The 23544-nt window shown below is 33.2% G+C and overlaps 1 protein-coding gene and 1 long non-coding RNA gene across 6 annotated transcripts in view; both read left to right on the top strand.

Moving 5' to 3' along the window:
- The window catches only part of LOC132759576 (battenin-like), a 295062-nt gene that overhangs the window by 140353 nt on the left and 131165 nt on the right, over positions 1 to 23544 (top strand). For all 5 annotated transcript variants that reach the window (XR_009629738.1, XM_060751386.1, XM_060751389.1 and 2 more), the window contains one exon: positions 18343 to 18494. Coding sequence is in view for 4 of the 5 variants with exons in the window: in XM_060751386.1 (XP_060607369.1) it covers positions 18343 to 18494 (152 nt within the window). In the remaining variant the exon portion in view is untranslated. The remainder of the gene's footprint in view (positions 1 to 18342; positions 18495 to 23544) is intronic.
- Positions 630 to 2270, top strand: LOC132759578 (uncharacterized). The gene is made up of 4 exons (XR_009629739.1): positions 630 to 709; positions 960 to 1077; positions 1192 to 1730; positions 2042 to 2270. It is a non-coding gene; the product is annotated as an uncharacterized LOC132759578 (long non-coding RNA).

Consider the following 23544-nt stretch of genomic DNA (forward strand, 5'->3'; position numbering starts at 1 on the left):
CGTTTACATTCATTAAGAATTTTTATTACGAATTTATAATAATGCAAACTTTCTTTATTATTAGAAGTAAAATGAAATAAATATATATATAGATTGCAGCAGTGCATACAGATTATTAACGTCACGATTATCCGTTGAAAAAATGACGTTATAAACGTGCAATATTATAATTATTAGTGCAAATAACATATTGAGAGTGCAATAGTCTGAAGGCTCCTGTCTTAATATTTGATAATTAAAAAAATGGATTTAACCCATTACTTTATATACACGCCTTTTAACGCCTTTTTCACCTCCCCTTTTTTGTTGTCTCAAATGATGAAAAAATGCCTTATTTAGGCCCCAAACATTTGTTTTAGAAATGTTGTTAAAAAAAGTGACCTCTTTTTCGGAAAATGCATATGTGATTCATATTGGTAAACTTAGATTAGTCAGAATATTAGTAAATAAAGTCATCATTAGAATAGTCAACATACATGTATAATATAAAAAAAATGCTTAGTATTTTAATTGATTAATATAATTTGGTGCCAATTTTATCAGGTTCATATCAACTTTTGACTACAGTTCAGAGTGTGACAATCCCTCATCACAGTCGACAGATGGACCCATGTACTTTGTAACAGGCAGAAAATAAATATGTTCGGTATCCGCATTGACTCTACAAGTGAGCAGTTCAACTACTTAATAGATGAAGATCAGTCTATAGGTATGTTAACTATTAACCAAATTACTTAGAAACGTATATCATGACAGAATAGGATATGGATATATGATTGGATGTGGGTAAATGTGGGTTATTTTCATGCACTGACGTGCAGGCAATATTGTCGTCCTCCATCCATCCGAAATATAATTATGATCCTTGCATTAATGAGTTTTTACACTACGCTATATTATTGCCATTTTTATTAATTGATATAAAACTGTATTTCATATAAATTATTATGACCTTACAGGTTTAGATGGAACTGGGACACATGGACCAAATTCATTATTAAGCATGTTCCATCATTGTTTACAGAATTACGGATTTGGCGAGAAAGGACTTTATCTTACATGCAGATAATTGCGGAGGTAAATCTTGTTTTTACATTAACTTATGAATAAAAAATATTCAGCATGTTCATTTATTAATAATACTAAAACAAGTAATATAAAGTTATTTCCGTTCCTTTTTCTTGTTAACAGGTCAAAATAAGAATAGATACACACTGGCCTATCTTTGTTGGAGAGTAAACAGAGGGTTACATGAACACATTCAATTGAATATGGCTATTCCCGGGCATACAAAAATAAGTACCTTGATATATTTATACATAGCATTGTTGCGGCATATTCGTAAGCGTTGGTTATGTTACTAAAGTAATAAAAATCCTTATGTTTCGTCACAAAATTAAATAAAATCCTCATATTTTATTCAGATATAAGTGAACACATAGTTAAGTAACAGCCTACTCAAAAATAATGTGACGAAGTGGATTTTACTACTACAGTGTTTTTATGTTTATATGATAACTAATTTGTTTTGTACTGTCATTCTTTAATTCTTGTACTTTATTTTTTATCTAAGGTGTCTTGTCGATGGTGGCTTCGGGCGAATTAAAAAGCTATTCAAGAGGTCTGATTGGGAGAGTCTGAGTCAATTTGCAGACATTGTGGATAAAATCGGCAAGGAACAATTTCCCTGTTTTATATCGAAATGAAAACAATGATCAAACATGGAAATGGTAATTAATTTTCTACAGAGTTTAAAACAGATTTTTCGAAAACTAGTCAATAATATCATGTAGGTTTAAACATTATAACAAGCATGTATAATAATGATGATCACTATCACAGCCACGCGATCGCTAGCAATACACATACATAGTAGCAACAAACAAAAAACGTTATTTATTTTAAATGCAACACAGAAGAAAAGAAATGCAATACCTAAAATCTTTTTTCACAAAGATGGTATATATTTTCAATAAGAATATACGTTAATATATATACATTATTAACTGCATTTAATAAAAATAACATTATTTTAACACAGGTATGACTGGAAGTCGTATTTGACGCGATATTTCCTAACTCGGCTGTGTTTGTAAAGGAAAGAACAGATAGCGAGGAGATTAGAGTTCCGCTGATAAGAAGTAATACTGAAGTTCTAACAACAACCTTTCCCGAGGTCATACAGCCCGCAGGATTAAGTCGTACACGGCGCGAAATATTTATACCGTAACGTTAGAAAATATGTGCGTCCTGCATACCAAGATGCCACGTGCCCGCATACACTGAAGAGTGATTCACGCTGCATGCGGTACAGACTGACTGATGAATTTTGTTATTGTTTTCAAGTTCAATTGTTACAATTTTTTTATAATTAAAGTTTTGCTATTAAGTTTCTTTAGGTTATGACAGCATGGGCCAAGTCTTATAATTATAAAATGTAATTGTTTTACATGTATTATTCAAGAATACGATAATTTTTGAGAATAGTGTTATAAAATAGTTTTAAAGTATATTTAATATCTTACTTTTATATATTTTAGTATTATTCTAGTAAGTGCAAAATTAAAACTTTTGAAACACTTGACTTCATTTGTTATCTGCTAAAACTACATTTGACGTGGTCATAATTATTATGACATTGCGTAAATCTGTTGTTGACGTTGCATTAATGTCCTCTTTTAAACCTCTATATCTCAAAAAGTATTTGCAATATCAATGTGAAATAAAGTGCATCGTGCACAATAATGCATGTCCTAAAATATTAGTCATAAAACTAAAAATCGATAAAAAATGCCCGAGTGCCCTTTTCTCGTGGCGGCGGTCAAATGTCATTTGGATCACAAAGGCGTTGTAAACAAACATTTTTCTTGTAATATTTTTTTTTCGATATGATATTTTTGGTAGACTTTTTATGTTCTATGTATTTTCTAGAAAGTTTAAGATGTTATGGATTTTGTGATTTAAAATCGTTATAATATGATAACTGTTATATTTTCATAAAAATGAACTTGTAGCGTCCAGAAGATCCGCTTAGACTATTATTACTTATTACTTAAAAAATGATTGATTAAATAAATCTTAAATGTGTCTTTACTTTGATGTGCTGTCTATAATTTTTATCTAAAAAAAAAAGCAATACAGTGATCCCTGTCGAGAATTTGATAGATAATTCATGCTCTATGCATGAATAGTGAATGAACAACAATTTGGACAAATTTATTCATGAACTGTTCATGAACCTGATTTAAGAACTGTTACTCATGAACCTGATTCCATGAATCCAATTCATGTCCAAATTGTTGTTCATGAACTGGGGGCGTTCATGAACAATGGCCAAATGGTTGTTCATGAACCATTCATGAATTATTCATAAAAATATTGAAACACCCTGTGTTTAACACTGACACAATTTAATTAACATTTTTAACAATAACTTGCAACTTACCATTTATTCTTGTTTACAAGTCATGTATGTGACATCAAAATCAATTTTCATTTAATTCTACGGCTGCTGATTTTTACCAGCCATTAAATACACAATAGACAGTGTTTTTAGTACAAATACAAAACACATAAGCCCATTACACAGGTAATGAAACTGGTTTAACACTTATGCGCTGATTGATTTCCTATGTACAAATTTGAATTGTTATTAGAATTCACAACTTGCCAGTTTCCTCTTCAATTTATTTCTTTGACACAATTTGCCGTAAGATTTTATATTATGTAAAGACATCACTTTTACTTCATTTTGCTAAGTCATTGTTATTTATTCCATTTTTATACCCCCAAAAACGAAGTTTGGGGGGGTATATAGGAGTCACCCGGTGGTCGGTCGGTCGGTCATTTGGTCGGTCGGTCCAGACGTCCGTTGCATTTTCCTTGTCCGGAGCATAACTTGAAAACTAATGGTTGGAATTCAATATAACTACATACAATGGTCAAGCACATTGAGAGGAAGTGCAGTGCACAAGAACCATAACTCTATCATGACTAATTACAGAGTTATTGCCCTTTGTTACTTTTCCTTGTCCGGGGCATAACTTGAAAACTACTGGTTGGAATTCAAAACAACTTCATACAATTGTCAAACACAATAAGGGGAAGTGCAGTGCACAAGAACCATAACTCTATCTAAAGTAATTACAGAGTTATTGCCCTTTGTTGCTTTTCCATTGTTTTTTTTTTTGTCCGTTGCATTTTCCTTGTCCGGAGCATAACTTGAAGACTAATGGTTGGAATTCAATATAACTACATACAATGGTCAAGCACATTGAGAGAAAGTGCAGTGCGTAAGAAACATAACTCTATCTTGACTAATTACAGAGTTATTGCCCTTTGTTACTTTTCCTTGTCCGTGGCATAACTTGAAAACTACTGGTTGGAATTCAAAACAACTTCATACAATTGTCAAACACAATAAGGGGAAGTGCAGTGCACAAGAACCATAACTCTATCTAAAGTAATTACAGAGTTATTGCCCTTTGTTGCTTTTCCATTGCCTTCTTGTTTTTGTCCGGACCATAACTTGAAGACTAATGGTTGGAATTCAATATAACTACATACAATGGTCAAGCACATTGAGAGGAAGTGCAGTGCACAAGAACCATAACTCTATCTAAAGTAATTACAGAGTTATTGCCCTTTATTACTTTTCCATTGCTTTCTTTTGTCCGGACCATAACTTGAAGACTAATTGTTGGAATTCATTATAACTTCATACAATGGTCAAGCACATTGAGAGGAAGTGCAGTGCACAAGAACCATAACTCCATTTTGACTTATTACAGAGTTACTGCCCTTTGTTTCTTTTCCTTGTCCAGAGCATGACTTCAAAACTACTGGTTGGAATTCAAAACAACTTCATACAATGGTCAAGCACAATAAGGGGAAGTGCAGTGCATAAGAACCATAACTCCATCTTGACTAATTACAGAGTTATTGCCCTTTGTTACTTTTCCATTGCTTTCTTTTGTCCGGACCATAACTGGAAAACTTATTGTTGGAATTCATTATAACTTCATACAATGGTCAAGCACATTGAGAGGAAGTGCAGTGCATAAGAACCTTAACTCCATCTTGACTAATTACAGAGTTACTGCCCTTTGTTACTTTTCCTTGTCCAGTATGACTTGAAAACTACTGGTTGGAATTCAAAACAACTTCATTCAATGGTCAAGCACAATAAGGGGAAGTGCAGTGCACAAGAACCATAACTTCATCTTGACTAATTACAGAGTTATTGCCCTTTGTTACTTTTCCTTGTCCAGAGCATAACTTGAAAACTACTGTTTGGAATTCAGTACAACTTCATACAGTTGTCAAGGACATTCAAAGGAAGTGCAGTGCACAAGAGCCATAACTCCATTTTGACAAAATACAGAGTTACTGCCCTTTGATACTTTTCCTTCATCAGTTCATGAATTAAATCTTGACAGGGGCTGAGGGATGTTGGAATAATTGCTATGTGCATTCAATAAACATTATCTTGTTTAAAACTTTGTGTCTTGATTTTTTATGACATTGATATTATAAAATCAATGGTTTTTTCTTTATTTTTAATTTTTGATTACAGTTAATGTTTTCTTTATCTGCGCATTGGCAGGTCAATTTCTTCACGTGTTTTACATGACCAGGTCTTTCTGACAAGATCAGACCTCCGCACGTGCAAAAGATAGACCTCGTACAGATTTTCTTTTATGTAAACAGGTCTATCGGAAAAATATAGACCTGTCACAAACAATAGAGGAGGTGTGTAAATACATGTATATAGTAAAAGCTTCTTCTCTGAATTGGCAAAGGGTAGAGATAAAATATTTTGCATGAAACATTTCCTAGTGGATTTCTACCAAGATTATTCAAAATATAGCCCTGGGGTCATTGATTTTCATTATCAAAATAAATTAAAAACAGAAACTAGAACAAATGTTTTCTAAATAGGAGAAAGCTATACAGCTCAAATAAATGACATGAAGCATTTTCTGGAGACCTGTATTAAATGACATGAAGCATTTTCTGGAGGACCAGTGTATCAAGATTGTTTGAATTAAATCCTTGGGTCAAAATTTTGCTGTGCCCAAGGGGACAGTGATCTACTTTCTTGTCATTTGATGTACAGTCATGAACTTTGGACTGTGTACACAGTTTGAGATGTAAAATTGAATTTTAATATAAGCTGACCTAGATTTTGATGATGTGACCAACTTTCTTGTCCTTTGATGTACAGCTATGAAATTTGGACCATGTGTACAGTTTTAGATGTAAAATTGAACTTTGATATCAGCTGAACTAGATTTTGATGATGTGACCTACTTTCTTTTCCTTTGATGTACAGTCGTGAAATTTTGGCTGTGTGTAATATGACCTTGACCACCACATTCCCTAGACTCAAGTGCATTATGGCAGAGTTCACTTGTATAGAAACCAAAAGAAATCTTCTGTTCCTGCACTACTATTTAGTGTTGTATTAATGTGGTGGCATAGTTTTTTCACAAATGCAATCTTGTTCTTATGTACATATAGTAAAACAGAAACTAAAACAAATGTTTTCTGAATAAGATTAACAAGCTACAGCTTAGATATTTGACTTAAAACATTGTCTGGGAGACCTGTATCAAGATTGTTTTAATTAAACCCTTGGGTCAAAATTTTACCTTGCCCAAGGAGACAGTGACCTACTTTATTGTCATTTGATGTACAGTCATTAGATTTGGAACATGTGCACAGTTTGAGATGTAAAAATGAATTTTTATATAAACTGACCTAAATTTTGACAAATGACCTACTTTTTTGTCCTTTGATGTACAGCTAAGAAATTTGGACCATGTGCACAGATTAAGATGTGAATTGAACTTTGGTATCAGCTGACCTAGATTTTGAAGTTTTTTATGAAATAATTTGAGGTCATGACCTCTAGGTACAAAAATGTGAACTTTGCAGGGGTATTTATAAAAGAAATTCAGCATTATGATTCACATTATGTATATAAAGATGATTTTAAATTGTAAATGTTTTTAGCTCGACTATTCGATAAGAATAAGTAGAGCTATTGTAGTCACCTGAGCGTCGGCGTCGGCGTAACCACTTATGTTAAAGTTTTTGTAATAGTTCAAATATTTTCAAAGTCCATTGACACATGGCTTTGAAACTTTGCACACTTGTTCACCATCATGACCCCAACATGTAGACAGGAGGAGGTAACTCTATCAAGCATTTTGACAGAATTATGCCCCTTTTTCGACTTAGAATTTGCGTTAAAGTTTTTGTAATACCTCAAATATTTTCAAAGTCCATTGACATATGGCTTTGAAACTTTGCACACTTGTTCACCATCATGACCCCAACATGTAGACAGGAGGAGGTAACTGTATCAAGCATTTTGACAGAATTATGCCCCTTTTTTGACTTAGAATTTATGTTAAAGTTTTTGTAATAGTTCAAATATTTTCAAAGTCCATTGACATATGGCTTTCAAACTTTGCACACTTGTTCACCATCATGACCCCAACCTTTAAACAGGAGGAGGTAATTGTATCAAGCATTTTTTTTTACTATCAAGCACTAAGAATAGTCGACGTTGCTGTCCTACGACAGCTCTTGTTTATGTTTGCAGAAATAGGTAATGCTTAATTAAAAAAAATAACTCACTGTATTTCAAAAATTAATACAGCTATGCAATACAGTGCATACCTTAATTTTTGTCAAGTATGAATACTTTTATGTTGAATAAATTATTGCACAATGGCCTTAAATTTACCTTGTCTTTCATTTGACAGACTGAAACCTCGTCATCAAATTCACTACACTTAACTACATGATGGCAAAGCTCAATTGTTATCCCCCGCCGATGGAATCAGGAGGGGGATATTGTTTTGGCGTTGTCCGTACGTCCTTTCGGGCGAACATCCAATGGTCTATGAGCTTCATTCAGTCCATAATCTTAGTTAAAAAAAGAAGGAAATCCCATAAACCAACTGGTTTATGTGGTAATTTTACTGGTTTATGGGGGAAAATGCCACATAAAGATCAAAGAAAAATCACATTAACCCCAAATGTTGGCACGTCCGTCTGTCCGTCCAAATTTTGTTTCCTCGCTAGTTCTCTGCAACTACTGGCTGGAATTCAATAAAACTTTATTGGAATCATTAATATCAAGAGGTGATGGGCATATTGTCGGCTTGTTCCAGTCAGACCTTTTAACTCAGAGTTATGGCCCTTGATTAGTTATGCAGTATGCATATAGCGCAATAATCGTTTCCGTGCTACTTCTCAGCAACTACCGGCTAGAATTCAATGGAACTCTATGGAAACCTTTAATACCAATAGGAGATGCGCATATTGTTGCCTTGTTCCGGTCAGACACTAAAATCAGAGTAATGGCCCTTGATTAGTTATGCAGTATGCATATAGAGCAATAATCATTTCCATGCTACTTCTCTGCAACTACTGGCTGGAATTCAACAAAATTTTATGTGAACCTTCAATGCCAAAAGGAGATGCGCATATAGTTGCCTTGTTCCGGTCAGACACTTCAACTCAGAGTTATGACCCTTGATTAGATATGCAGTATGCATATAGGGCAAACTTTATGGAACCTTCAATACCAAGAGGAGATGCGCATATCATTGCCTTGTTCCGGTCAGACACTAACTCAGAGTTATGGCCCTTGATAAGTTATACATTATGCATATAGAGCAATAATTGTTTCCACGCTACTTCTCTGCAACTACTGGCTGGAATTCAATTAAACTTTATGGAAACCATTAATACCAAGATGAGATGTGCATAATTTGTGCCTTGTTCAGACCAGACCCTTCATTACAGAGTTATGGCCCTTGATTAGTTATGTAGTATGCATATAGAGCAATATTGCTATTTCATTGCAACTGCTGTATTGATTTCAACAAAACTTTATGGGAACCATAGATACAAAAAGGCAGTATATATGTCATTGCCATGTCCAGATATTACTAGTAACACCGAGTTAATTAAGGCTCTGTTATTGCCTAAGTTTCTAGTCATCAACCACATCATATGTGACAAGGTTTACAACTCTAGCACAAAATTTATCAGAATTTCCTTCCTTGAACTTAGAATTTTCATGAAAAAAATAGTGTTTTTTTTTAAACTTTCTTTTACTTCAAATTCAAAATAAACATTCATTATCAACACCTTCATTACTAATTGTTCTTTGTTACACTCACATTGTGTATGACGTCTTGCATCTTTATTTCAAGTGTTATCTCCTTTTTAAGAATTTTGCTTTTGATAACAGGGATGTTTAAAAAAATAACTTTAGAGTGTCCTTCAGTCCATCTGTATGTCTGTACATAAAAACTGTTTCCTGTGATCACTTTTAAAGAACTTTTTCAACAAATTTACTTTAAATAGAGACATTATAAGTCAATGGCCAATGGCCCTTCAGAATGTTGGTGGGGTTCTAACCGGTATGGGACTTATGGATTGCTTGCAATACTATGATAATTGCTTGTTTTGCATAATTATGCCCCTTTTTTCCGTAAATAGAAATTCTTGGTAAAGTTTTTGCTTGTAAGCTGGTATCTCCATAACTTCTGAAGGGTTTGTGCCTTTTATGGGACAATTTTATGCATTCATAATAATAGAGCATTGATTTAATTCATAAAAACTGTTTCCTGTGATCACTTTTAAAGAACTTTTTCAACAAATTTACTTTAAATAGAGACATTATAAGTCAATGGCCAATGGCCCTTCAGAATGTTGGTGGGGTTCTAACCGGTATGGGACTTATGGATTGCTTGCAATACTATGATAATTGCTTGTTTTGCATAATTATGCCCCTTTTTTCCGTAAATAGAAATTCTTGGTAAAGTTTTTGCTTGTAAGCTGGTATCTCCATAACTTCTGAAGGGTTTGTGCCTTTTATGGGACAATTTTATGCATTCATAATAATAGAGCATTGATTTAATTGATAAAACATCTTAATAACAAGCCTTTGTTACTTTTTGAACAATTTTATGTATTCATATAGGTAAGCATTATTATACTCAATGAAACACCCTTGTGACAACTTTTTAGCTCACCAGAGCCGAAGGCTCAGGATGAGCTATTAGTATAAAAGGGGGATGCTCCGGCGTCTGTCGTCCATCGTCCGCGTCATGCGTCAACAATCGTCTTCTTCTCTGAAACAACTAAGCAGATTTACTTCAAATTTGGTCTGTAGCATCCTTGTGACAGTCACACTTGATTTTGCTCATGTCATTCCAATTTGCCCCTTTTAGGGGTCAGCAGAGCTAAAATTAGAAATACCTTTAAACATCTTCTTCTACAGAACTAATGGCTGGATGATCACCAAACTTTGTCTGTAGCATTCTTGGGTAGTCTTTTATCAAGTTTGCTCATATTATTTTGATTGGCCCCTTTTAGGGGTCTCTAGGGCTAAAAATAGAAAAAACCTTTCAACATCTTCTCCTACAGAACTAATTGATGGATGATCACCAAACTTTGTCTGTAGCATTCTTGCAAAGTGTTTCATCAAGTTTGGTCATATTAATTTGATTGGCCCCTTTTAGGGACTGCTAAAGCTATAAATAGAAATACTGTTAAATGTCTATTTCTAGAGAACTAATTGATGGATGATCACCAAACTTTGTCTGTAGCATTCTTGGGTAGTCTTCTATCTAGCTTCTTATATTATTTTGATTGGCCCCTTTTAGGGGTCTCTTGGGCTAAAAATAGAAAAACCTTTAAACATCTTCTCCTACAGACTTAATTGATGGATGATCACCAAACTTTGTTGAGAGCATTCTTGGGTAGTGTTTTATCAAGATTGCTCATATTAATTTGATTGGCCCCTTTTAGGGGCCGCAAAAGCTAAAAATAGAAATACCTTTAATTGTCTATTTCTAGTGAACTAATTGATGGATGATCACCAAACTTTGTCTGTAGCATTCTTGGGTAGTCTTTTATCAAGTTTGCTCATATTAATTTGATACGCCCCTTATAGGGGTCTCTAAAGCTAAAAATAGAAATACCGTTAAATGTCTATTTCTAGAGAACTAATTGATGGATGATCACCAAACTTTGTCTGTAGCATTCTTGGGTAGTGTTTTATCAAGTTTGCTCATATGAATTTGATTGGCCCCTTTTAGGGGCCGCTTAAGCTAAAAGTAGAAATACCTTTAAATGTCTATTTCTACAGAACTAATTGATGGATGATCACCAAACTTTGTCTGTAGCATTCTTGGGTAGTCTTTTATCAAGTTTGCTCATATTAATTTGATAAGCCCCTTTTAGGGGTCTCTAAAGCTAAAAATAGAAATACCGTTAAATGTCTATTTCTAGAGAACTTAAATTGATGGATGATCACCAAACTTTGTCTGTAGCATTCTTGGGTAGTGTTTTATCAAGTTTGCTCATATGAATTTGATTGGCCCCTTATAGGGGCCGCTTAAGCTAAAAGTAGAAATACCTTTAAATGTCTATTTCTACAGAACTACAGTTGAGTTCACACTAAAGGTTACACAAAGTGCACTAGGAGTGCACTACTAGTGCACTACAAAGTGCACTACTAGTGCACTTCATAAGTGCACTTTGTAGTGCACCAGATCTATAATATGTATTAAGCAGTTACCTACTATTTCAATGAATAACAATTTGACTTTTACAAAAAGATAAAAAAAAATATAGATATCTGTATAATAGTTTTTCATAATAAATTTGAAGTTGTGAATATTGGATTTTGTAAAATATGGCATAAAATATTAGAACAATAATTGTTCAAAGTCATTAATTTTACTGATTTTGTACTTTATAACTTAATTGTTAGAATAAGTAAATATAAATAATTATAAACTTTAATGTTTAATAAGTTAGTGCATAAATAACAAAAGTAATTGATATTTAATTTGATTCTATTTTATTATAATCTGGTAATGAAAATAATTTATGAAACGTTGAAATGCTAATTAAGAAAAAATTCAGTTTTTGTTTTTTTGTTGTTGTTTTTTTTTTTTTTTTGGGGGGGGGGGGGGGGGGGGGGGGGGGGGGGGGGGGGGGGGGGGGGGGGGGGGGGGGGGGGGGGGGGGGGGGGGGGGGGGGGGGGGGGGGGGGGGGGGGGGGGGCAAATTATACAAATTAGTTATTTTTTATCTTATCTTATAATTGTTTTAGTTAAAGGTTATGATTTTAAGCATTAATAGCCTTTAATACATTAAAGAATAAATATGTTTATAATTGGCCTAAATTTTGTCAATTTTATCTCATTTAAAATCTCTCTTACCTTCTCAAACCAAGATTTACCTAAGATTAATATAAATGATATATATTATTCTGAAAATAAAAATATTTACATATAATGGTGGTGTGTATGAATTGTGGATTAAGTGGATATGTACCTGTTGGACACTAGTATATTTTAACTGACATGGATATTAACAAAAAGATTAGAAAATCTTTCATTTACATTTTTTGAGACAACACCAATCTTTTATCTTTTTTTTCATGCATTGTAACATAATTATGCAATATGATAATTTTTATGACTTCATTATAAAATGCTAAAATATTTCAGTTTTCTTTTTTCTTTTTGTACTACTTGTAATGAAATTTATTTGCACATACAGAATTTACATTGCCTACTTATATTTATCATCTGCCTTTTGTTATTTACCCTAAGGGGCTCTCTTATCAGCAGGGTACTATATTAAAACACCAATACACAGCATGACTTTTGACACTTTAATCTTCTGTAACTGTCTTCTGCTCATGTATGATATTTTATTTAAAAAAAAACAGAAAAAAAACAGATCTGCATTAAAGTGAAAAGGAGTTTGCAAAGGTTTTATAATCATGTATTTAAATATTTTCATTAAAATATATTATCTTCTAAATGTGTTAAAACTGACAAGGCAATTTTGTCAAATCTATAATAGATAAAAAAAACATTTCCTAGTTCAGAAACTAAAAGATGCTGAAAATTTTAATGCAGAATTGCAAAAAATGTGGATAAATATTGATATAAGGTCTTTCTAGAATAGTTAACACTGATATTGATATTAAACCAGTTTTTTATGATAAGATTAGAAAATTCCACTTCAAAGACAATAATATCTAACATGCGTTTATGCCATTGTGATTATTTTTTACATTTGATTATACAAACATTATAGTCATTATACATTAAAGCTTTAATATAGAAATCTTGAATAAAGTTATCAATTTTATTCATTTCATGGAAATTTTTTAATTATTTATATCTTTAAAAAGAGTGTAGGACAAAAGCCCCCCCGGACGAAAGCCCCCCCCTTCTAAAAATGACAAGGTGGACAAAAGCCCCCCCATGAAATTTTCAAATAGGACAAAAGCCCCCCCCATCAAAAATACAGGTAGGACAAAAGCCCCCCATCTTTTTCACACGCACAGGTGCTCAAATTCATCAAATTTCACACAAACTTTTAAATTAAAATGAAAAGAATTTGTTTTAATGTTTATTTATAATGTATATTTGGAGTGATAACAAAGTTTATGACAACAGATTAAATAATGCATGCATGCGATACCGAATTCATAGATTTTCATATACACAACAAGGGTCAGAAGAGTAGTAATGTTTAATCACTTTTGCAAAGGGATCAAATTAATATCCTTAGCCCTTTGTCACCTTCATGTGATGTCCATACATATCTTTAGAACATAAAAAACACAACTTTAATACACTATATGTAAATTTGATTGACTATGGGGGGGGGGGGGCTTTTGTCCTACCTTTACTTTTTTATGGGGGGGCTTTTGTCCTATGTGTAAATTTCATGGGGGGCTTTTGTCCACCTTGTCATTTTTAGAAGGGGGGGGCTTTCGTCCGGGGGGGCTTTTGTCCGTATCCCCTTTAAAAAGAATGCAAGCATTTCATGGTTGAAAAACATAATATCACAGTGTATGGATTGTTTTAAAATTAATGAATTAATATTCTCTTTCAATCTTGAACATCAGGAATGTCCTCTTAAGTTATTTATTATTATTCAGAATGGGAAGAAATGTGGATAAATGAATAAATATAGAAATTCCGCTTTAGAGACAATAATATATCTAATACGCATTCTGCCATTTTGATTTTTTTTGTATATTTGACCATACAAAAATTATGGTCATTTATCTATATGACTAACTTAAGCTTGGGATCCAACGCCTGATGAATCCCAGGCTAATGTCTAATATGCATTTTGAGAAAACAAGGGAATTTCAATGCATACTTATAATCTGCAAAATTGACTGTTCTTTGTTATTTACCCTGAGGCTCTCCTATCAGCAGGAGAGTTGTATAATAAAACAGTTCCTCAATACACAGGATGACTTGAGATTTTCCTCTTCAATTAAAGTAATTCCCCTTATACATTAAATTTTTAAAATTGAAATCATGTATAAAGTTATCAAATTTATTTATTTTATTGATAATATTTTAATTATTTATATCTTTAAAACATATGCAAGCATTACACAGTTGAATACTAAATTATCACAGTATATTGATTTTTTTTTAAATATTCTCTTTCAATATTCAACATGAGGAATTATCTCTAAGTTATATATTATAGAAATAATATTTTAGCTTAAATATAAACCTTTCCTTGATTTGTTTGAGCTTATGAAAAAAAAGTTTATGTTGTTACAAACTAGATTAATTAGGCCAGAATTATCAGATTTTCCAATTTGTACACTAGAAAAGTTGAAATGCATGGCCATTAAGCTTTAAAAACACTTATTTAAATATCCATTATGGAGCATATTTATTATTTACAAATAACCTTATTAATTCTATAAATTTGATTTTAAGGGGTATTATTTTACACTTACAGTTAAATACGGGTTAAGAAAAATATGATTACAATAAATATATTTGTTTTTAATTTAAGCTTTAACATGATATCACTTAAAAAGTTAAAACTGCTGATTTTAAAATTACCTTTTAATATTCATGAATAGGCCACAATTATATTCCCAAATTTTGTTTTTCTTACAGCAGCTTAACAATGGATGCCCCTTGTCACTTGATATGCAATTATCAAATAAACCATTTAGGTGTCACCTACCCTGGTCAGCCTGGTCATATGGTCTAGTGCACTAGAAGTGCACACGGTGTGCACTTCTAGTTCAGCTCTAGTGCACTAGAAGTGCACAAGGGTGGGAAGTTTAGTGTGAACTCAACTGTAATTGATGGATGATCACCAAACTTTGTCTGTAGCATTCTTGGGTACTCTTTTATCAAGTTTGCTCATATTAATTTGATAAGCCCCTTTTAGGGGTCTCTAAAGCTAAAAATAGAAATACCGTTAAATGTCTATTTCTAGAGAACTTAAATTGATGGATGATCACCAAACTTTGTCTGTAGCATTCTTGGGTAGTGTTTTATCAAGTTTGCTCATATGAATTTGATTGGCCCCTTTTAGGGGCCGCTAAAGCTAAAAATAGAAAAACCTTTAAACATCTTCTTCTTCAGAACCAATTGATGGATGATCACCAAACTTTGTCTGTAGCATTCTTGGGTACTCTTTTATCAAGTTTGCTTATATTAATTTGATTAGCCCCTAAAAGGGGCCACTAAAGTTAAAAATAGAAAAAGCCTTCGAACATGATTTCCTACTGAAATAATTGATAGATGATCACCAAACTTTGTAGCATTCTTAGGTAGTCTTTTATCAAGTTTGCTCATATTAATTTGATTAGCCCCATTTAAGCTAAAGCTTAAATGCCCCCAGGTCATGGCATTTCTTCAAATTATTGTTTAAACATATTCTATGCTCAAATGTAATATTAGAATATATTGACATGCCAACACTGAAAAGCAGTTGTTTTTGGTGAGCAACTCAGGGCCATCATGGCCATCTTGTTCGAATAGTCTAGCGTTGCTGTCTTCCGACAGTTCTTTTTTATTATGTTTTATGTTTTACTATTACCACGGTACATGTTCCTCCTTGTTAATTTGTGTCATAATCAGTAGAGTTAATACAAACACAGAAATTCGATTGATAATGTCTGGCAGAGCCAGACGTCTTTATTGTCTAAGAATAGATTATGATATAATCAAAAGATTAACCAGAAACTTCAAATACGCTTTCATATAGAAAACAATTGTAGCAAACGTTATAATAGATGACACAAAGTTGGACAACAAAAACCACCTAACAAACGTTATAATAGATGACATAAAGTTGGACAACAAACACGCCCAACATATATATATATAGATATATTGTATATATAGTACAAAGTACTGTTCATAAAATATTTCTCAAATCGTGGTCGACTCGCCCAGGAAAAACCATAGTCTGGAAACCTGTGCCCTTTTATCTTGTGTCTAGTACCACTTGATGTAGGGCTACATCCTTAAAAAATATTTTACAAACCTTTAACTTCAAGGTAGTAGGCTGATAATAATATGCAAAATATAAAGTGAAACAAAAACAAGAGGAAAATTATACAGGTAAAGTCCAATGTGATACATAGAGACTACAAAAACCATTCCATTAAAATACAAAATATCCAAGTTAAATGAAGTTATTTATCTCACTTCTAGTTCCGGTGGCTGGAGGGGAGGTAAGGGAAGAAAAAAGAATATAATAAATATAAGTATCAATGCAGTATTTAACTACAAATTTTATTCCATTTCAAAGAAAATGGTACTGTAAAGAAGTTGTCAATAGCGCGCATTTCAAAGAATGAAAGGGTTTTGCGTGATTCATTACAACTTAATCTCCCTTCCCATGTGAAAGTGTACAATTTGCGCACCTCCTGTTGTTATTGTGCAGTCATAAGATCAAAGAAATATACAGTTGTAAATTCCAGACATATGGAACAGATTAATTAACGTTATAGTATAGGCTTGAAATACATATCTTAACCCTTTCGCTGCCAGAGGGTTATTGTTTTATTGTTAACCTATTTGCCAAAGGATTTTCTAAGAAATTACTATATTATTAATTAATATAATTATTATTATTGATTATTAGTATTATAATAATTATATATGTTTCCAAATCTGTTAGTATAATAATAATTATTGTCGATGGTATAATTTTCTTTATATTTATTATTATTTTTATTATTGTTTTTATTAATTTATTATTATTACTATTATTGTTATAGAAACGGCTAAAGCCGTCCATATGGCAAATACGCCGAAAATAACAGGGACGGCTTAAGCCGTCACTATGGCAGTGAAAGGGTTAAAGAAATTGGTGATGGTTACTAATAAAACATAAACGAATTTATATGCGATATAAATTACGATTTTATGTTTTACTATTACCACGGTACATGTTCCTCCTTGTTAATTTGTGTCATAATCAGTAGAGTTAATACAAACACAGAAATTCGATTGATAATGTCTGGCAGAGCCAGACGTCTTTATTGTCTAAGAATAGATTATGATATAATCAAAAGATTAACCAGAAACTTCAAATACGCTTTCATATAGAAAACAATTGTAGCAAACAATATAATAGATGACACAAAGTTGGACAACAAGAACCACCAAACTGTCCAACCAAAGCACTTTCAGTGTAAAGAAAAAAGAATATAATAAATATAAGTATTGCAGTATTTAACTACAAATGTTATTCCATTTCAAAGAAAATGGTACTGTATAGAAGTTGTCAATAGCGCGCATTTCAAAGAATGAAAGGGTTTTGTGTGATTCATTACAACTTAATCTCCCTTCCCATGTGAAAGTGTACAATTTGCGCACCTCCTGTTGTTATTGTGCAGTCATAAGATCAAAGAAATATACAGTTGTAAATTCCAGACATATGGAACAGATTAATTAACGTTATAGTATAGGCTTGAAATACATATCTTAAAGAAATTGGTGATGGCTACTAATAAAACATAAACGAATTTATATGCGATATAAATTACGATTTTAGGCATATGGTATTATTTATATGTTTCTTTGAAGTTTTATCATTTAAAACCCAACATTATTGTTGTTTTCAGTCAGTATATATTATATACTCTGTGACAATTATATGGAGGTAAATAATCACCTGTCTCAGTGCTTCAAAATGAGCTTTTTAAGGCATGATTGGTGACATGTCTTGGGTGTGTACTCCACAGCGAAAGCTTTGACATACATTATTGTCACAAAGTATTCATGTGACAAGAGCATAGCTCTTTGGCATGTATCTATATAGATCTTATTGATAATTGAAATAAAACATGTTGTGGACAAATGTTATAAATGGGTATCCTGTTTGTTTGAGAATTATTTTTGATGACTTTAAATTTTATTTACAAATTTGCATTCGGGTGTATATTGCCTATGAGGTGCTCTTGTTTACTAATGCAATCTTGTTTGTTTCAATTTTTCAGATACGCCTTTTTACTTACAAGCCCAGCTGTTGGACTTTATCTAGTTTCTTACTTTTTTATTATCAAATGTCCAAGTATGATGCCATTAACAGGAGTACAAACAGAGGTGGCTGAGAAAGAGGCAATACTAGATGTTAACACTTCTGCACAAGGTAAAATAGTGTATAATCTAGATGGTACAGGGGCTTATCATGTGGGGGGGGGGCATGTTCTTATCCATAAGCGTCTCTGGAAAAGACTAGACATATTTGCTGCTGTATAATATAAAATTATGGTCCACAATATTCAAACTTCATAGGATGATTGTCCTTAAACAGATGAGATATTTTGTCTGTAGCATCATGAAACTCTACAAAAATTGTTCAAATTATAGCCCTGGGTCAAAATTGGCCCCGCCCCAGGGGTCATTGATTTTCATTATGTAGACATAGTATAAACATAACAAATCTTCCTAGAGCTGGTATCTAGTGAAATTATTAAAATCTTCTGCCATGAAAATAATGTCTTAACCTAAGATATTTGGTAAGTAGCATAACATCACAATAGAAGAAAATCATATTCTATTCGGGTAAATAACTTTCAGCTCTAGAATTTTGACCAAAAAAAATGCACTCATTACAAATACCTTACCAAATCATTTTCTATTTAGATTGAGTAGTATTGTACATTATTCCAGATGATTTGTAAATCATTTAAATTTGCATAATTATACTTTTTGTATGCACTGTCAATGAGAAAGGGTCTAGATATTAAATTTTAAAAAAAGTATGCTCTCACTGATGCCTACCTGGTAATGAAAGTAATTCCAATACAAACAAGACTTACATGACTTGTTATGTGACATGACAGTAGTGCAACATTGTTCTGTTTGTGTCAAGACTGTTTGCTAGTCAGTAATATTAGATGATAAAATTAATATCAAAGCATGTACTTTTTCTTTTTCACCTATAATGCTACTCATTTTCTACAAATATCAACACTTATTCATAAGAAATGTAAATGAACCAAAGCAAAAACTGTCGACTTTAATTTTTTTTTACCGTGTTACATGTTTGGCGGCAAATGGTACATCATGAAATAACAAGACAAGAGGGCAATGATGGCCCTGAAATCGCTCACCTGAATAAAGAAACCCCCCATGAGACAAGTAATATTTTAAACTATAAACAAAGGCAGATATAAAAATTAATAAAATCTAAATCTTAAACTGATATCACAAAGTTCATATTTCTATCTGAAATAGTGCATGTGTAAAAACATTACTGGTTGCTATTGCTAAGGGAAAAAAACAGTTCCAAAGAATGTGTACATACAATTTTCACCCTAGGGCTTTTACTTGAACAAACTTGGTAGACACTCACTAGAAAATGTTTCATGCTAAATATCTAAGCTCAGCTCTTTTGGTTATTTAAAAGAGGATTTTTTAAGTTTTTACAATATACATATAGGGAAAATTAATAATCCCCTTGGACGGGCCAATTTTGATCCCAGGGCTTTTATTTGAACAAACTCTGTAGACATCCACTAGAAGATGTTTCATGCTTATTATCTAAGTTCTAGCTATTTGGGTTTTTTTAAAAGAAGATTTCTTGTTTGTATATTCTATATACATATAAGGAAAATTAACTACACCCTGGGACGGGCCAATTTTTACCCTAGGGCTTTTTATTTAACCAACTTGGTAGACAACCATTAGAATATGTTTCAAGCAGAATATCTAAGCTCTAGCTCCTTTTTTAAAGAAGATTTTTTAAGTTTTTATTATATACATATTAAGAAAATCAATAACCACCAGGGCTGGACCATTTTAAACCCCAGGGCTTTTATTTGAATAAACTTGGTAGACATCCATTAGAAGATGTTTCATGCCTAATATCTAAGCTGTAGCTATTTGTGTTTTTTAAAAATAGATTTTTATACGCCCGTTTGAAGAACGGGACGTATTATGGGAACGCCCCTGGCGGGCGGGCGGCATCCAATTTTGTCCGGAGCATATCTCCTACATGTATGGAGGGATTTTAATGAAACTTCATAGAAATGTTCACCACTATGAGGAGCAGTGTCGCGCACATGAACCAGGTCTCTAGGTCAAAGGTCAAGGTCACACTTAGAGCTCATTGAAAAATGCTTGTCCGGAGCAAAACTTCCACATGTATAGAGGGATTTCAATATTACTTGGCACAGATGTTCACCATTGTGAGGCGGAGTGTCGCGCGCAAGATTCAGGTCCTTGCGGCCAAGGTCAAGGTCACACATAGAGGTCAAAGTTCAGATAAAAATATGAAGATGTGTATATGGACCATTTAGTCATCATTTATTGAGGGATTGTAACACAAATGGTCATTATCAAGACTATGGCTGTGATACATATAATTTAGGTCAATATATACAAGGTCAAGGTCACTAAAGATGATGAAATATCCAGATTTTGTCCGGAGCATATCTCCTACACGCATGGAGGGATTTTAATGAAATTTCATAGAAATGTTCACCATTATGAGAAGCCATGTCACGCACATGAACTAGGTCTCTAGGTCAAAGGTCAAGGTCACACTTAGAGCTCATTGAAAAACGCTTGTCCGGAGCAAAACTTCCACATGCATAGAGGGATTTCAATATAACTTGGCACAAATGTTCACCATTGTGAGGCGAAGTGTCGCGCACAAAATTCAGGTCCCTGCAGCCAAGGTCAAGGTCACACATTTAATCATCATTTATTGAGAGATTGTAACACAATTGGTCATTATCATGACTACGGCTGTGACACATGTACTTTAGGTCAATATATGCAAGGTCAAGGTCACTAAAGATGGTGAAATATCCAGATTTTGTCTGGAGCATATCTCCTACATGTATGGAAGAATTTTTATAATACTTTATGGAAATGATCACCACCATGATATGTATTGCTCCATGCATGATCCAGGTCTCCAGGTCAAAGGTCAAGGTCACACTTAGAGCTCATTGAAAAACGCTTGTCCGAAGGAAAACTTCTACATTCATAGGGGGATTTCAATATAACTTGGCACAAATGTTCACCGTTGTGAGGCCGAGTGTCGCACGCAAAATTCAGATCCCTCCGACCAAAGTCAAGGTTACATATAGAGGTCAAAGTTCAGATAAAAATTTGAAGATGTGTATAGGGACCATTTAGTCATCATTTATTGATGGATTGTAGCACAAATGGTAACTATCATGACTACAGGTGTGACGCATTTAATTTAGGTTAATATTTGCACGGTCAAGGTCACTGGAGATGATTAAATATCCAGATGTTGTCCAGAGCATATTTTCTACATGCATGGAGGAATTTTAATGTTACTTTATAGAATTGTTCACCACCATGAGACGTAGTGCCCTGCACATGAACCAAGTCTCTAGGTCAAAGGTGAAGGTCACAGTTAGAGCTCATAGAAAAAACGCTTGTCTGGAGCAAAACTTCTACATGCATAGAGGGATTTCAATATAATTTGGCACAAATGTTCATCATTGTGAGGCTGAGTGCCGTGCATAAAATTCAGTTCCCTGCGACCAAGGTCAAGGTCACACATCCTGTGCATATCTTCCCTACTGATTTGTTTTAAGGTTCATTTAACAACACAGTGCCAAGAATAAAAACTTGCTTGCTAGATAACACTTATCCATAATGCCCCCATCTCCATCTAAAGCTTTCGTAAACGGGCGTATTTTGTGACTATGGCACCCTTGTTTAAGTTTTTACTTGATACATATTAGGAAAATCAATGACCCCAGGGCAGGGCCAATTCTGACCCTAGGGCTTTTATTTGAACAAACTTGGTAGACACCCATTAGAAGATGTTTCATGCTTAATATCTAAACTCTAGCTCCTTGGTGTTTTTAAAAGAAGATTTTTTAAGTTTTTCTTATATATGAGGGATGTCCAGAAAGTTCTTATATTTCTTCATTTTTTATTGTATAACATTACATATGCTGTACAAATTTTGTCAGCATAAATAGTTAAAATACACCAAAACAACACATATTTCTTTAATCTTTACTAGTTTCGACTGTTGTCTTCATCAGAATAACGTACAAAGTATTTGACGTCACTTTTCATGATAAATCAGCATAAATATACATATCTAGTGAAAACATTTATCAACAAGAAATGTCGAATGACATATAAATTATGCTCCCCTTTCTAGCCATTGACTCACATTATTGGTAATTTTGTTAGAGAAACTTGCCATAAATGGGTAGATTGAAGAATTCAATTATGGAAAAAAAGAAAAATAATAAAGACTTTGCAATAATAAGACATTAAAGGCCCCTGTGACCTTGACCTTTGACCTAGTAACCACAAATCAATAGGGGTCACTTACTAGTTATGATCAATCGATATTAGAAATGTGAAGACTTTGTGATAACTAGTTTTCAAGATAATAAGCGGAAACTATTCTGACATTTAAGGCCCCTGTGATCTAGTGACCCCAAAAGCAGTACAGATTATCTGTTGGTTATGACCAATCCGTATGTGAAATATGAAGACTTTGTGATAATTATCTTTCAAGATAATGAGCTGAAATCCTCTACCATTCGAAGACCCTGTGACCTTTGACCTGGTGACCCCAAAATCGATAGGGGTCATCTACTAGTTATGACCAATCAATATGTGAAATATGAAGACTTTTTGATAAATAGTAACCAAGATAATAAGCAGAAATCATATTAACATTCAAGGCCTCTGTGACCTTGACCTTTGGCCTAGTGACCCCAAAATAAATAAGGGTCATCTACTAGTTATGACCAATCAATATGTGAAATATGAGGATTTTGTAATGAATTGTAACCAAGATGAGCGGAAACCACCCCGACATTTAAGGCCCCTTTGAACTTGACCTTTGACCTAGTGAGCCAAAATCAAAATGGGTCATATACTAGTAATGACCAATCAATATGTGAAATATGTAGACTTTGTGATGAATACTTTTCATGATAAATCAGCGAAAAGCATTCAGACATTTAAGGCCCCTGTGACTTTGACCTTTGACGTAGTTACCCTTAAATCAATAGGGGTCATCTACTAGTTATGACCAATCTATATGTGTAATATGAAGACTTTGTGATGAATACTTTTAAAGATAATCAGCGGAAACCATTCTGACATTAAAACTATTGTGACCTTATACTTTGACTTAGTGACTCAAAAATCAATAGGGGTCATCTAGATGTTATGACAAA

Source organism: Ruditapes philippinarum, unplaced genomic scaffold (genome assembly GCF_026571515.1).
Source record: "Ruditapes philippinarum isolate M1 unplaced genomic scaffold, ASM2657151v2 ctg301_1_1_1_1, whole genome shotgun sequence".
NCBI classification, from domain to species: domain Eukaryota; kingdom Metazoa; phylum Mollusca; class Bivalvia; order Venerida; family Veneridae; genus Ruditapes; species Ruditapes philippinarum.